At 36.2% G+C, this 17,230-nt stretch overlaps 1 protein-coding gene across 4 annotated transcripts in view; it reads right to left on the bottom strand.

The window, feature by feature from the left end:
• The window catches only part of ST8SIA4 (ST8 alpha-N-acetyl-neuraminide alpha-2,8-sialyltransferase 4), a 63,231-nt gene that overhangs the window by 24,222 nt on the left and 21,779 nt on the right, over positions 1-17,230 (bottom strand). For all 4 annotated transcript variants that reach the window (XM_041471616.1, XM_041471618.1, XM_041471619.1 and 1 more), the window contains exons 3-4: positions 14,714-14,971; positions 1,501-1,794 (exon numbers count right to left, since the gene is read on the bottom strand). In XM_041471616.1, coding sequence (XP_041327550.1) covers positions 1,501-1,794; positions 14,714-14,971 — 552 coding nt within the window. The remainder of the gene's footprint in view (positions 1-1,500; positions 1,795-14,713; positions 14,972-17,230) is intronic.

The raw sequence follows: 17,230 nt of genomic DNA, 5'->3' as shown, positions 1-17,230 counted from the left end.
AAAGTGCAGATTCAACAATTGCACAAATCTACGCAGTCATATCAGATGACACAGCTAGGTATAATCTAAAATACACTTAATCCAAATTTTCAACAGTTCAGATGGCAGAGGTTTTGTTGCCTCATTCAGAGAGACAATGTAGGTACTAATACTGTTTTTTAATACAAAGCCCCCTAAAGGACCTCCAAATTGGCCAGTTAAAGACTGCACATTCTGAATTACCATTCACATTTGAAAATTTTACTCAGATTTAGAGGATGGAAATCAAAACTGTTGTTTGTAAACTGGAAGCAATCTCAGACAGTTTTATATACACATAAAAACGACCATAGCTATGTACTACAGTAATTTTGAATACTTGAAAATGCAACACAATCACGGCCCATAAATAGCTGAAGTCTAAATGCCTAACGAAATGCCTAACTCAGTAATAAAATGATTGTTTTCTGAAGAATTCTCTAATTTTACAGGCAATAGATGTTTTCCAGTGCCAGAAGTGCATCACAGAGGGAATGCAACAGTTAATCTATGAGACATAGCAAAATGAGACATAGCAAAATAATTTATGCCTAAGCTTTACTCTCATACAACATTGGATAATGGTTCAAATATCTCTTCTAAACTTGTCTCTGCTGCTGTAACAGTAAGAGCAGCTACACAATCAGTAACTGGTGTACAAGCCAATAGCAGTACTTTTTAAGGCATCTTCCTATACCCCACAAACAGCACATTTCAAGGAACTCAGGCTGAATATTACCATACTGTCATAATTTGATGTACGAACACACTGCATTACCATCATCTTTTGAAAGATTTTCAGGAACAGACCTATATCTTTTCAGGCATAGGCCTATATATAGTAGTTACAAAGACACTGGAGACTTCATCTGACAGTTTTGTTTAATTATGGGGTTAAAAAGAAAAGTATCTGCTTAAAGCATGGATACATCGTTTTTCTAATAAGTGGTTTCATTAACATTTTCAGTGATTCTGATCAATGTTTTTGAACTGCCCAAGCATCTGGCCAAATTCAAAAGGAGAAAGATTGCTCCAAATCCTAGATATTTTATGAAGGAGCTCAGTACTTTCAGATCCGCCAGGCTTCATCATTTACAGGGTTGCTTCCTTACCCCTGATGCTGTTTAGATTGTATTTTTTATCTTCACAATTGTTTCCCAAAGAAGACATGTAGCACTTTCATTGTACACTGAATTCAGACTATTTTTAAGATTCGCTTATCACAAAATGATGATACACTTTTTACATAAAAGTGCAATTGGAAAAGTTATTGTGCAAATGCATTTCAGTTATTTGCAGCAGAGCTAGCTAAATGAGTGGACAGTATTTATTACCAAACAAACCTGACATAAATGCAACCCATTACATCAATATGGGAAATACCATGCTCCTTTTGACACTCATCTTTTTTTTCTGCCTGCTAGGAATTCTAGTTATGATTTCATTGTGCTGAGGACAGACCAGTCTTTTCCATACACTTACCCTCTGACAGCATGAATAAGTCTCAGTGACGGATAGGCTGTTCGCACTTTCAATTTATTCTTAAGGATTAACGCATTAACCCACTCCACATGCTTCTCTCCACCTTTGACCATGAAAGCTGGGATCCAAAGGACACTGTCATTCAGCATGGATAGTCTATGCACAAATTTTTCTCTGTCACTCTCATTCCGAAAGCCTCCAAATGCTCTTTGTACAACTGATGGGTTCATGGTAATAAAATCAGATTTACTTCCCACATCGGCAGCATACTCCACCACAGGAGCTAGATTGCACCTGAAGAGGAAGAAATTAATGGAAAAATGAAAACAAATATGAAATATTAACTCAGAAAAATGTGTGCATGAAGTTAAAAAGGAACATGAAAGCCCAATTCAATGTAATGTGAGAAAAAAATGCCAGTAAAAAAGGTACGACAATACACAGTATTTTACTCAAGTTGGACAAGGATCAGACAAATGTTTAAAATCATTATGCGTACAGAATGCTGTGACAAAAAAATACCCCTCTTTGGAATAATTTGGAAACCATATCATTATTCTCTAGAATGCATCAACATCTAAAGCAGCACTTGTGAATAATATATTTTTTTAAACCTATTACCTTTCATTATTTGTTTATCATCATGTTGCCAACAGTCTCACACAAAGAAAGCTACGCTAACAAAGTAAGACATATTTTTTACAATTTAGTCCATGCACTTTTTTATTTTACTTTACATAAAACCCAGTATTTATTTATTTACAAACTACCTTTACCCCATCTTTAATGAGTTTTTGGTACTTTTGTTTTTGGTATTATCAATGCAGTTGGTAAGATGTTTAGAAATTTAGAATTTTTATTTGACTTAGAACTGTAATTTTTGACAAGAAGTATTAAACTTTCAGTTTTTCATTCATATGTCATTTTCAAACCTTCTTTAATTTTGCAGTAACTTTGCGTCCTAGGGTGCGAAGGAAGTGAGTTTTTTGGGAGGTTGTGGTCAAACCAATCAGTGCTTTGATTTGAATACTGGCACCTGGTTTGGCCACTGAAGGTATGGACCGCCTCTGAGAACACAGGAGATTAAAAGAGCAGAGAACTCCCAGGAGAACTCTCTCTTGGTCCTGGTCAAGAAAGGAGGTCAGAGCTCCCCTGCCCAGCCAGGGCTGGCTGGGGGAGGGGAAGCCACGCAGCCGGGTGAGGTAGGCTGGAGCCTTAGGCAGAGGAGGGGGTTGAAGGCTCTGCAAGATGGAACGGTGGAGGAGCCTTGAGAAGCGTCGGGCCCCCCTACCCCTGGGAGAGAGATAGAGAGCCAGTGCCTGTGCTGCCTTGAAATTTGATATTGTGCTAGCAGCACGGCTGGCCAGAAAGAAAAGTGGGGGATGTGACATTGAGAACTGGCCTCCCTGGGAGGAGGCTTAAAATCCTTTTCTTCAATAATGGAAACCTTACAAATACTGATCCTCCTGAATCTGAATGAGGAGAGAGACTGATGAAGGAGGAGGAAATGGGCAAGTGTGATGAAAGTTGGTGCAAGTGAGGGATGTCCAAAGAGCTGAGAAGAATCCTAGGTGGGAGGAGATGATGGAGTGGCCTTGGGCTGGACTCTTTTCTTGAATGGCCATGAACAGACCCATGTTTTTCCTGTGACACAGAGACTGCATTTAGGGGGAGGCAATGCCTTGGAGCCAAGAGAGTGCAGTGAAGCAGTGGCATGAACAGAGATGGCTGAGGAGGGTGTGGTGATGCCCTCTGTCTTCAGTGAAGAGGAAGATCTCTGTTCACGAGGCCCCTTGGCCCCAGGGGGTAAATCTGGGGGGGACTGGTGTCCCAAAGCTGAGAGAGACTGCTGCTTTTTTGTAACTGGGTGGAGTATCCTTAAATGGGGAACCCTAAAAGCAGTTCTGGTCCAGGTGCGGTGGTGAGAGCACTGGACATGGAGGGAAGAAGTCATGAGGGCAGATGTTCTCCGGGTGGTGCCTCGAGTGACATGGAAACCCAAGAGGTTTCAACTGTGTTTCTGGGGGAAGCCTATGGTGCAAGGGAGGACTCCTCTCTCCCTGATGGACTGAGAGTTGATTATTTGAGGGGTGGTGCTGGACTGAAAGTTGATTATCTGAGAGATGGTGACTGGGTAGAAATCTAAGGTGTTATTTCATGCTGTGGAGGAAATAGGGGGGAGGAGGACGAATTTAGAGGGTTTTCATTCTGAGTTCTGTGTCTGTTCCTTTTTAGATATTGTAGTTAATAAAGATTTTCTTCCTTTATTCCTAAGTTGAAGCCTGCTTTGCTCTGTTCCTAGCAGCCACTAGGGAAAATATATTTTCATGGGGGCACTGGCATTGTGCCAGCGTCAAACCATGACACTTTGTGCCTTTTTCCTAGGATTGAAAATTTCTCATTAGGCCATTGTTCAGCAGCTTTTTACCTCAATTACATAAATACATATGTAATCCCACATATGCACTGAATGCAGGTAACAAAATTCAGAAATTAGTTGTAACTTCAGTGACTAGTATACTGTGACAGAAACAAATAATTTCCACAACAACCTCAATGAATTAGTCTGTAGCTGGTATGACCCAAAAATGTACCCTGACACAACAATATTTTCATAACTGCTCTGTTTGAGGCAAAGGATGGTAAGAAGCAATCTTGGAATAGGCTCCTCCAAAACATCTGCACATTATCACACTCCTAACATAAACAGTATTCCATTAATTCTGCAATTTTTTATCCACTACTTTCTTCTAATGCCACATGTCCAATGACATAAAAATAAGTAAGCATTACTTAACACCAACTGATTACCTAGTCCTGTCTGATAATACTAATTACCCAGAAAAAAAAATCATTATGTAATTATCAGGTTAAGAAGTGGTCCTATGTTCTTCAGAAAGATGTTCTGAAGACTGTAAAGCAAATATATTCCTAGGAGATAAAGAAGTCCACGTTTCTGATAACACGTGAGCAGATATAGGCTAAGGAACTAGATTTACATTCTTCATTATTTTTCTACTTCTATTCCACAAACCATCTGCATGCATTTCAGGTTGCTAAGAGTAGTATCTTATAGAAAATTGTAGTTAGGGCATAACAAAAACTCCCACTGAATTTATGAATTTATTTAATACTGGCTTTGTACATTTCTTCTGAAAACCTTAATGCATGAACTTACAACTTGCCATTATTAAAAGTTTTTTTAAAATCTAAAAAGAAATGTGATAAAATAATCAAACCAAGTACTTAAAACCAACCAACCAAATTGACTGAATTACTACTGCTTTTGAAAATACCTATTTTAAGAGCAGATTGCACAACATGAGGAATTTGTATAGTGGGTTTGTTTTAGTAGTCACATATACACGAGATGAAATCTATTACTGAAAAATCTAAGACAGGTCTTGACATTGCAAATCCTGCTCTCTCTGAGTCCAACTTTGAGAAACAGACTGTGTAGGTACCAACATCATCATGTTTAAAAAGCTGTATGCCATATGCATACATTGTATATCATTACTGCTACACCAGTAACTCAAGTCTGTATTTTAGGAAGGTATACAGTGTAAGCAATATAAATTTGTAAGTTATTGCATATTCAGATTTTTCAAGTATAACTTCAGAAAATAATGAGCAATCCAAATACATTCAGTAACAATAGGAGTGCAATTCTTTACCACTCTTATAGTAAAATTTCGTGCTTATAACTAGTCTGAATCTATCTTCCTTCACTTCAAAATGATTGCACCTTGTCCTGGTGCAACAGGCTGCGCTAAGTTTACTCTTATATTTCTTATTTGTTTCACAGCTAATAAAACTGGCTATTGTGTATTTGTATATAGACCTGAGTGTATGTATATGGCTTTTACCTGTTTTGGAACTTTTTTCTAAACCTCTAATACATCTTTATGCTATGCCATAGTTTCATACTGCTGTTGGAATTTTTAAGTTTATTTTGTTAGAAGATGTCAATGACCTCCCACAAATTCATATGATTCTTTCAAGAAAACTTCACATTCAGAGGCAAACATACATATATTAATCTTCTTTTAAGTGAAATGAAGAAGCCTATTAACTGAACAACTTTTAAATAATCAAAGCAATATCCTTCCCTTGTTGTATTTTTTAGTTCTAGCTAATTTGCCACAAGGCACAGATGCTAAATATAATCACAACAGGAATGTGGTAGTGAGGGTATTTCTGCAATAAAAACATTACATGCCTAGGGATTTATTCACCATAAATAGAATCATACTTTTTTTGAGGTTTTTTAAGGAAGACTATATAGAAGATTGAAATTTACTGAATTTCCTCTTTCTTTTCTTTACACATGCCCATATTATTAGTACCTTGTAACATATGAATGCATATGTACAAATTTCTTGCAATATACCATCATTTTCCAATCATTCTAAAAACAACTGCAGTGTTGTCTTCATGTTAGCATGCAAGTAAGCAGGCTACAGGTGAAAGCTGAGCAAGATGAACTTGCTGTGCTACTGTTACTAAGAATAAAATAACAGTAATGAAGAGTCACATTGAGCACTGAAGACTGACTTAATTAAGCAAACAGCTAAACATTTCAGTATTGATAATATATCACATTATAAAAAGGTTTGTAAATCTTCTAATCTTCCCCTGTGCAAGCTATTGACTGTTTCCAGACAAAAAGATGGAATGAGTATTCTCCCAGCAAAAATAATAATCTAAAATAATGGTTTTCATGGGTTCCTTTGCTATTTTTTCCCATAAAAACTCAGTATCAGTATATTATTTGAAACAAAGAATCTCATGAGTATTTTTTTCAGTATAAAAGCATTTAATCAGAAGCTCTAACTACTACTTTTCTCCCTTGCACAAAACTAGCAAATAAGTTATTATTTGTTCCCTTACTACTTCTAAGCACTATCTATGGCAGAAGTATTTAGAAAATGGTCTAATGGGACAAAAATTGATACATTTTAGAGAGGGGGTTAGAAAAAGACCTAAGTGTAAGGGAAACATTCATAATTCATGTGATTGCTAGTATCATAGGCACTAATATCCATGGTACCTCAAATTAATGCTGCAGTGCCTTTTCTTCCCATGACATCAGACCAGACCATAGACAAAACCTCTGCACAGCTACTTCAACAAGGTGGCTACTGTAAACTTAGTATTAAGCATCAATTATATTATTTAGGAAATTTCTCAACTTACAGAAGCACCTAACTTACACAAATACTATGCACAACCATAATACTAAAAGGCAAATATACCTATAAAATATTCCTAGTAAAAATACAGGTGTTCCCACACATGAGCTTTCAGTGTGATAACAGAAGATTTTCAACTGAAAAATGCACTGCAATGCTGTCACTAAAAAGAACTCTGGGATAAAAGGAAAAAATTAGGTAACATGTGAAATTATCATGTAGTATTCGAGCACACATAAAACAACTGAGATACTGAGACATGCAGACCAAAAAGTCTCAGTGATTGAAAACATGCTTCTTCCACAAACACCTGTAGCATGTATTAGTTACAGTAGGATAAGTTAAGAAAAAAATGTGGAGAAAAAAACACAGTTAATGGCTGGAGTTGTATGCCATGAGAAAAAAATGAAGAATGGAGTAGGTGCTCCTATACTACACTTTCACCAAAGTGGGTGATCATCCCTGGGTTTGCTGTGCCATCTCTATGTCCCAAACATCCATAACATCATAGTCTTTTAGAAAGCAGAGCTTAACAAAGAAAATAATGCAATCAAAATCATAAAAAATATGCTCAAATGAGAAGTCAGTTATTCTTCAGAGATTCAGTTCAACTTGCGTTTTCATTAGTAAGTATACAGATCATGTATATGAATACAAAGGTCCAGCCACAATATTCATAGACTATATTTCAAGTTAATTTTAAATAAAAGCCATTAAAATTTCCTTGAGTAAAATGGTTATCATTTCCATTTTATCTGACATTGAGAACCAAAAAAATACTTTACCTGCAGTAGAATAATGCAAGAAATGGCCATGAATCTGTACACTTCTTAATCCTCTAACAATTGGTGGACTTGAGGATTACAAGTTGAAATAAGTACTTTAAAACACTATAAAGTCATGGGAAAGAAGTGCTTTATACTGATAATTTGTTTAATTAATATCTTCTCTTTGTAGATGTAAGCCAAAAATATCAGTTACACAGTAATAAACACATACATTCTGAGTAGACAAAAAACGAAAATCAGATTGTTGCTGGCAGATATATTAAACCTTTCTGAAACATAAGGCATTACAGTAGATTAGTGTCAATAACATACACTCCTTCCTGAGTAGACTGCAAGGTTTCATATCCAGATTCATATCCAAAATCTTGTAAGTCAAAATAGTAATCTTGAGTTCAATGGTTCATGCCATTTTTAGGAAATAATTGGACGTGAAAGAAAAATTTAAGGCTTGAGCAAGCAGGAGAGGAAAAAATGAGTTCAAGACTGAAGACCTCACAGCTAGACTGCACTCAATCTACAAGCAAGAAGCACACTGCCCTAATACTTGTGTGGATATAGCACATCTTCTCACCCGGTTCTCCAAATAAAAGTGTGCAGCAGTGCTGTGGTAACTTTCACACATGCCCAAAAAATAGGAATTTACAAAAAAAAAACATGCACCAACTTCCTATTTCCCCCAACAAATGCAATTATTAGTAAAGTGTATGGATTCTCACATGTTCGGCATACTTCTTTGGCTACTGAAAAAAACTAAAGTTGCTTCAAATTAACCATAGGAATCTGAAGTAATAGTGAATCCCCTAACATACCCACTTCATCTCAGTTGTTATCCATGGTACAACAGAGGATGTTTCATGAGAACTGCAAGGCTAGAGGCTCAGGTACAGCACTACAGATTCTATTTACATACAACAATCATGAGGGGTTTTTAGTATATGCCATGTAAAATTTTGACTTGATACACCCTTTCACAACACAAGTTCACAAAAATACTGAATTTATGACTTCAGTATGAAGATGGTTTTTGTAACATCACCTGCTAAAAAACTTCATTAATTCCTGTTGCCCAGATTAGAACTTATATTGGTAATCAACAAATTCTTTCTTCCCAGCATCTCCCTGAACAGCAGTGACTGAAATCCAAGTTATCAACTGACAGAGCATAGTGGTGTGTCAGAAAAAGTCTAAATGGCATTTTAGAAAGAGCTGCAAAACACATTATTTACATCTTTATTGTGTGTCCTGCTGCAAAATTACACATGGATTAGATTGCTGTTCTTCCCAGTACTATTCCTTTGGCAAGAAAATAAAGCAATGAATTTCTATCACTGAAAATTTTTTGCATATATAACAAAATATATTTTAAAAAACCCACAAAAAGTACAGCAGTGAAATATTTAAAATTATATTTTACTGCATGAAAAACTAAGAAATGGAACTTAGCAGTATCCCGAACACCCGTGCCTTAGACTTTTTATGTGAAAATACCATCACACATTACTATCTATAAAGAGTATATTCTGTAGGGCAATTATGAAGACCCACATAATTGTTATAATTCTGATACAGAAAATTTTTTAAAAAATTGTGACATTATCAGGACAGAAAGGATTAAAAAAATTATCACCCTTGCAATCAATTCAGAAAAAATTACGATTTTCATTGTTTTGAATAAGCACTTTGGGGCTGTTAGAATGGAATACAGAAAGCAGCAGTAGTTTGAACTTTCCAAAATGAAGAACAGCTAAAAAGCCAGTCATTTAGATTAAGACTCTTCTGAACTTTTTCACCTCTTAAAAAACAGTCAATGGGAAAAAGAAAAAGCATAGTGTTCCTGAGTTTTCAGCCGTTTAGAAAACTAATAAATTAAAGGCTCTGTATTATCAACAATATGAATAAGTTACTTAAAAATAATAGTATCCTTTTTTCTCAAGATAGTTATAAGAAGATTCAAGGAAGATTCGGACTAATCTTATTTGCTCTACATTTGGATGCTGATAGGACATGTATTTACTCAAGCAGCCTCTTTAGAACCCATGATCATTTGTATATAGATGTAGAGAAGTCACTTTCTACTGGTATTTCTTGAGCATTCTAGACTTCTGTCCTTTAATATCCTCCTAAACCACCTACTTAAGGACTAACTTCTTTAAAAAAACCCCAACAATCCTAAAATGTGGCTACATGAGTCAAGCCTTCTCCAAGGCTCACCTGAGGTGGAGACCACTCACATCTGGCTGACAACTCCACCAGAGCTCCCATTTTCCCAGACACACAAAACCCTGAGCAAGAACATTGGAAGATGATGGCTCTCCTCTGCTTTAATTTAATGTTTCAACATAGTGTGACAAGTTTAAGGAAGAAACAGAAGGCAAAAACAGAGCTGCCACATTTGAGTTCTGAAAAGGGTCTAATGAGCTAGTCATGATGTATTCAGATGTTATTTTTAGAGGAAGACTCATGCTTTAAAATATGTGTGTTAAATTGGCAACTTTGCTTTCAAAGCCAGATCTGCTGGCTCTAAGGATTTAGCTTTACTTGGCATGATGGCCATGGTTCAAGCAAGGTGTACTAAAAAAAATTTGAAGATAAAAGCTGATATGAATTACAAAAACCAGGTTCCAGGATACAGGTAAATTAATATTCTAAATACCTTTATTCTGACAAATTTATGATGCTTTTTTCCTAGTGCCTGAAAGAACAACACACACTAATGAAGCTACTACTAATTATTATTAATTTATATTGCTTTCCTGAAATAAGATACCAGGCCTCCACAGTATGATGAGGTCTGTCCTTTTCTTCTGCCAGACCATATCTGCTGTCTTCTGCTCACACCACATACGATGCTTGCTTCTGCATATCACAGAAATAATCACATATTGCCCATAAAAATCAATATGCTAGGGAGAAAGTCATATCAGATTATCCTCACCTACACACAGGGCAAACTAAGACATCTGTTAAAGGATGTATTCTTTCCTCTCAAAATGAAAAAAAAAAAAAAAAAAAGGACTACAAGATTTTTCATGTTAACTTCACTAACCACATGGATGGTAAAGTTATAAACAAAAGTCAAAGAATGCTGGAAAAATACAGCTGCATTTGCCCAGCAAAATTTTATCACCAGTGATAGCAAAAACATCCATTTGGTTCCTAAATGCTGGCAGAGTCACCAGGCAAAACTCCAGTGGGAAAAGAAGAGTGGTAATATATAAACTAGGCACTTCAATCCAAAGAAAGAAGCAACTAGTATCTTCTCATGGCTGTTCCTTGTCAGACCAGCCTTACCCTACTGAAAAAGATTCATTCAACAGGTCTCTTCTCCATACTGTACAACTGAAATGAAAGGGACTTTTCTAGAAGTGGGGTCACCACAAGAAAAAACCACAATATATTTACTAGGGTTTGTTTGACTGGTTGGTTTTAACCAAATTACTCCAAAACTGAACTTGGCCTCTGCTTTTGCTTAGGTCTCATCACAAATGTCAAATTAAATTATTTAAAATAAAAAATATAACTACTTACTCTGATTTTTGATATTGTTCAAATTCTGAACCCAAAGCTGAATTGTTTGGCACACATTGGTTTCCAGAGGTAATTCCAAGTTATTATTTGGCAATACTTAGCATTGTTATTTTACACTTGCCCAAAATACAGCTGCATTTCTCAGTAACTCCTACATAACCACTGCATTTCAAAATATACAAAATATATATAAGAAGTTCATCTGCTCTGTAAGATGCAACAGTTAACTCAGCCCTGGTAATTTCAGCATGAGAAAGTGAAGAAATGTGGGAACAAGACGTACGTATTAATCTAATCAGATATTTTGGAATGATTCAGACTCTCTCTGGGTATAGATCAAAATGCAGTACACTGAAGCTTGGCACTATAAGAGAGTAGCAGGGGCACACAGATCAATAGTTCCTAATGGGGTATAAAAGCATAAGAGGTGAGAAGAAAAAGCATACGGGAATCAGAAAATAGTTCATAGTCATCATAGTTTGGGATTTTTTAAAAAACAAAGAGTCTCCTTGCTTCCCCTTTTAATTAGATGGGCCACATTTTCTACAGCCAAAATAGGCATGACTTCATTAAACTTGTGAAACTTCTGTGTGTTTGTCCATTATTCACCTTCACTACCTTTATAGGATCTTGAGTTAATCAATACTGCAAATATTGCTGGATATCTGTTGTGTCCTCTTCATTGTCACAGATGTTCACTGTCAGTTTAACCATTAAATTAATGGTATTGTTGGTGTTAACTCTAACCTAGGAACTGCTCCTCTAAGAAACAACTCTCAGAGACAAAATTTTCCTTCAGATTTCAACCTCTTCCCCTCTCTCCCCCCGCCCACCCCCCTCCCCATAAAATACAATCAAAATCAAGGGAATATATTTAACCAGAATAATATGACATACTTGTCACAGCATAGAGGCATAATGCACTTAGTATCAGAAGATTCTACAAAACTGTCCTTCTCCAGGCTATACATTTGGATACATTCAGAAACTACTTTCAAGAATACCATCAGGCAGCACATAAGTGAGGATATTTTACTTCTAGAGAGATCATATAAAAGTAAAGGATTAACAGAGTGTCATGGTACATTTTAATATCAGAATCCTAACAAAAATACAGGTAAGGGCTTATGAAGCACTCCAGAACTTCATAATTACACAATGTGATAACATATCAAATGATGTGCAATTTTTCTAAATGGAAGATGCGGAATGTAGGAAACTAACTTTGATGAATTATTTGTTTTTTTCTTTAACTTCCGCTACAAACAAATTCCTTGCTATTTAAACAGATGCTATATAACTATACATGCATAAAGACTTAAATAAATAAATATCTTATAGTTTAAAATATGTAAATTCTAAAACATCTTAACTTTCATTTGTAAATTAAAAAAAAAAAAAAATTAAAAAATCACTGCATTGAAACTTCCTATAGGCAGCAGGGCCAAGCAGAGGTTATTAATCAGAATATTGTCAGACTCACTAGTTGTTATACAGATCACTTTAATATCTCATATACCATATGAGAGATGTTTCATGGAATCATAGAATGGTTTAGGTTGAAAGGAGGCCTTAAAGATTATCTAGTTCTAAATCCCCCACCACGGTCAGGGAGACTTTCACTAGAACAGGTTGCTCAGAGCCCCATACAACCTGGCCCTGAACACTTCCAGGGGGGACATACACAGCTTCTCCAGGCAACCTGTTCCATTTCCTCACCATCTTCACAAAACATCCACATCTCTCTCCAGTCTAAACACCTGATTAGCAACAGTAACTTCCTACTAATCCTATTAAACTCCACCAACTCTTTAGAATATTATCTTTCCTCTGTGTAGCTGAATTAATTAAAACCTCCTATCAGATATCATCAGCTAGTTTCATGGCTAGTTAAAATGTGTGGAAGAACATGGGGAAGACTGCAAAGAAATTCAGCACATGATTTAAAATAAAGTATGTACCTTGCCTTCTCTATGAAAATTTTAATCTAGAAAATCCAGCATCTAATTTTTTCTGTAGTTCTGTGTCGTGGGGTGATGTTATTCTATCCCCTATTGCCTGCTTTGTGCCCAAAAATGGGTCCTATAGCTTTAAGCTAAACCCAGAGAGAGAGAAAGAGGAAACAAAAGCAACAACATATTTTTACTACCTGTGTTTAAACACACAGAGATAAGACTCTCGGTTTTTCCCCAACTCATGGCTTTTTCTCCCTAGAGAAAAACAGACAGAGTAGTTTCTTTGCTTTTTAAGCTACCTGTTTATTTGTTAATTGAAGGAGTAGTTTTTCCTGGACCTGTAGCTTTGTCTTCTAAAACTATGCAACTTTTCTCCAATCTGAAACACAAAACATTATCCAGGGGCCCCCCCAGCAATGCTCTGCGGCCCAGAGGCCAGCTCCGGACTTGGAAAAAGACTGAACCTACAGAAAAAATTCTGAATCTTTTCAAAGCAGCAGAAAGTTTTATTATTCAACATTATTTGCTCTTTTTGTACTTGTAAACAACTTGCTTGTTAAATAAACAATTTTTTCACTTTCTCCAAGAAAAATCCTTTCAAACCTGTAAGAACCTGTACAAGAAAAGTTGCTAAAACCTATTCTTCATGAGAGGATACACACTTTCAGAACATTTCTTCCTAAATTTGTCCAAAACCAATACATCCTGTTAAACAAATCACATTTAATCTCAGAGAGAATACGCTGCATGCAGCTTAAAACTGGTAATTGCTTTTAGATTTCCTCTGCAGTAAGTAAGGATGCTAACTTCAATGGTAAGGAAAAAGAAAGAGAAGTGTGTTATTGCTTCAGTTGCAACTTGTTGAAATAACTTTCAAATAAACTACAAAACTCATGTATCTTCTTTTTTTATTTATGTACTGCAAAACTGTTATTTTTCTTTTCCCTGTCCTTTTACTGTTTATTGTCCCCATCATTCTTTAAGATGAAAAAAGAAAAAGCAAATAACTCACAATGACTGTTATTTCTATATTGCTTTCTGTCACAATCCTCCTGTTTTCTGCCCTTTCAATCTTCTCCAACCAAATCAATTGAAACTTCTGCTTCAAAAGCAGAAGTACTCATCTCTTTTTCAGCATTTTCTACATAATGTCAAGATGCCAAATGAGCTTTGACATGATACATGAAATCCAAAGGCCTTCTATTGTGTGTGTTTGAAGAATGAATAAAAAGTGAAACATATAATTTTCCCCCAAACTGCAAGAATAGATTCTTAAACCAACATGAAGGAATATATTAGGGTGACTTCCAACTACCTCAGTAGAATCCTGATTTAACATCAATATACCACACTGAAATTTTACTACATGCTACACAAAGTTAGAGTAGTAATTTACAGAAGGCCATCTGTGCTGACCAAAAGGTAAAAAAGAGTATTCTTAAAAAGAAACCATTTTGCATTTCTTCTACCAAGACCTCTATAAGAATAATTTTGTCTGGAATAAGCATAGCAAAAAGCAAAATTAAGTCATGCAAACCACTCTTTCTTGTTTTATTTTCACAATAATCTTCTTATCATTAATATAGGCATGAATTTAAATTTGGGGAACCACATGTTGGTGGATACTGTTTCAGATTAATTTCTGTAATATAACACTTGTAATATGTACCTCAGATTAAAACATTTCTCCCAGCTTTTCTGCAAGAAACATAGTAGCCTGCATCTTCAACAGCAGATAAAAACTTACCTTATTACAAAGTCATGGCTGTCAATCTCTTTTCCACAACCACTCTTCAGAAGGACGCCAGAATTCCCAACAACTGCACAGGTTTTAAATCGGCGATTTTTCATTGGGGAAACTTCAGGAAGAAGGCTGTGCAAATCCTGAGAAATGTTTAGAGTGCGACGTCTGTCCAGTACATAATGAATTACATCTCCAGGCTTGAAGCTGCTTTTGACCACTGAGACATCTCTTTCAGCATCCAAGAACTGAAGAATGTTCTTCCTGCATTGACAGAAAAATACAGGGACAAAACCCAACACTCCCTGCTCAAATGGTGTTGAGTTTTATCTAGCAGCAATATAGACTGCACAAGCCATATAACATAAAGCAAAGGGCAGACAGTGTCAGTCCTGCCAAGGTAATTTCCAATGCTCTAGGATGGAGTTAGAGCAAAGTTTTTAGGATAGAGTTAACCATGTGGTTACCATGTAACACACAAATACTACAGAACTAAAGCTTAATGACTTTACACACAAAGACACAGAGAGACAAAGGAAAGATAACTGAAAATTTGAAGGCATACTATGCTTGACTATCTTCACAAAATTTTGGAATTAAGACTTTTTAAAAAGATCTGTGGCACTTTGTTTTCATAAAAACAAACTTAAATAAATGAAACACTTGTGATCAGGAAATGTTGTCTTACAAATCAGCTTGGCTCAGGAATGGCCATGTTTTCTTGTAAATTCTTATTTCACCATAAGAGAAATATATTCAGTTTAGCATAAATTTCCTCTTAATTAACTGAAGTTTAACTAAAGCTATCCTAATTGACTCGATATGAGAACACACCCCGTCTTTTGTACCAATTTGATCAAAATCAGCTTATAACGCAAATTAAACTACTGAAGCTCAGGTTCCAGTCAAACTGTTAGCTGAACTCATAATCTCTAACAAACTCATCAACACTTTGAAACATTGATCATCTTTTCAGCAAAAAAATTGTTTCAACTATTACACAAGTTAAGACACACATGACCAAATATGAGGGTTTAATAAACTACCATGTATCAAGTGAACTACAGATAAAAAGTTGTATACTCCCAGCCCCCAGCAAGTAACTGACAAAGAATGTTTGTTACTATGTCAACTGAAAAGTGAAATCATGGTATCTGCTTATGGGGACATCAGGACGCTCTCCTCAAGTGGAGGTAAAGCAGATCAAACTTGCGTCTCTATGCAAAAGTTATCAGTGCTGATGGAGAAGAGGGGTTCACCCTGCTTTTGGCGTTGAAGAATGACGAAGAATGAGACCAGCCTGACTCATCAATCCCAAAGTTAAACACTCTATTCTGTGAAGAACAGTCTTTCACATCAGAAACTGACACTGGTGAGGATGCAGCAGACAGAGCTCCTTATAATGGAACCAACAAGTGACACTACTGATAATTTAAGTAAAGCTGCTGAGCTGATCTGATACATCTGACTCTCAATCACTTTATAGTACAAAAGGCGAGGCCCTCTTTTTAATGGCAGAGAATTCTGACATACTCCTTCTTGGATGGAGTGTGTGTGTGTAGCTTCCTTCCTTGAATGGGAATCCCCTTCCAGGTTACTCCTTAAGGCTGAGTAGAAGAGACTTGCCCATGGTCACTGGTATGGGTAAGTACCATCAATTTCTTCTCAATTGTTTTGCTAGCTTTAATATTGTTTCTTCAATATAGCTTCAGTAAACAGTGCACTATACTGGAAGTCATAACTGTACCATGTATTAAATAAAAATGCTCTTTTAGTCTAATTATTATCATTAATATCATCAATAAATAATTTACTTTAATAACTTAAGTATTTTTGGTTTGCCATCCCTAATCTTGTGGACGAAGTTGCATAAAGATTCAATTGCACTTGCACAGTCCTTTAAACATAAACTGCTTACCAAGTCTGGGGTGAAGATTAGATCAAATCATACCTTGACTCCTCTCTGAGGAGGGGTTTGACATGCAAGGGGCCTAGAAAACAAGTTCTGTACCTTGTAACTCAGTGGGAGGGATTCTCTAATAAACTCTGTCCAAAGATTCCATTCTGCCCACAACAGCTGGAAACTAGGGTCCAAAAATTGGCACATGTTCAATATGTAGATTCTAAAGAAATACTTAATGACTGCAATGTAATGACTTATGTATACAATGACTGACAACATTGTAGTCATTGTATTTTCAGTATACCCTCAACATAAAAAGCTGAAAAAATCCCTAGGCCAGAGATGGAGGAGCCACTGATGGCTCAGGATTGCAAGTGAGCTGTCTTAGGTTGCAAATGCATGATGTGGCCAGAGATGTGTTTTCTATTGCCATCTGTTAAAACCAGGTGGGACAGTTTTCTTTATCTCTTCCACAACCAATCCTCCCTCTGGGGAGATATCTTCTGTTAATGGACCACTGAGTCTCACAGCATGACTGATAAAATTACATTAGCCCATTGTGAGATGTTCCACCCAGGGGGCAGAGCCAAGCATTCCTCCCTGAATATAATCTGAAATTT

The sequence above is a fragment of the Pyrgilauda ruficollis genome, unplaced genomic scaffold (genome assembly GCF_017590135.1).
Source record: "Pyrgilauda ruficollis isolate IOZ18807 unplaced genomic scaffold, ASM1759013v1 scaffold271, whole genome shotgun sequence".
Classification (NCBI taxonomy): Eukaryota; Metazoa; Chordata; class Aves; order Passeriformes; family Passeridae; genus Pyrgilauda; species Pyrgilauda ruficollis.
The sequence above is the reverse complement of the archived record's forward strand: the minus strand, read 5'-3'. Positions and strand labels throughout refer to the sequence as shown.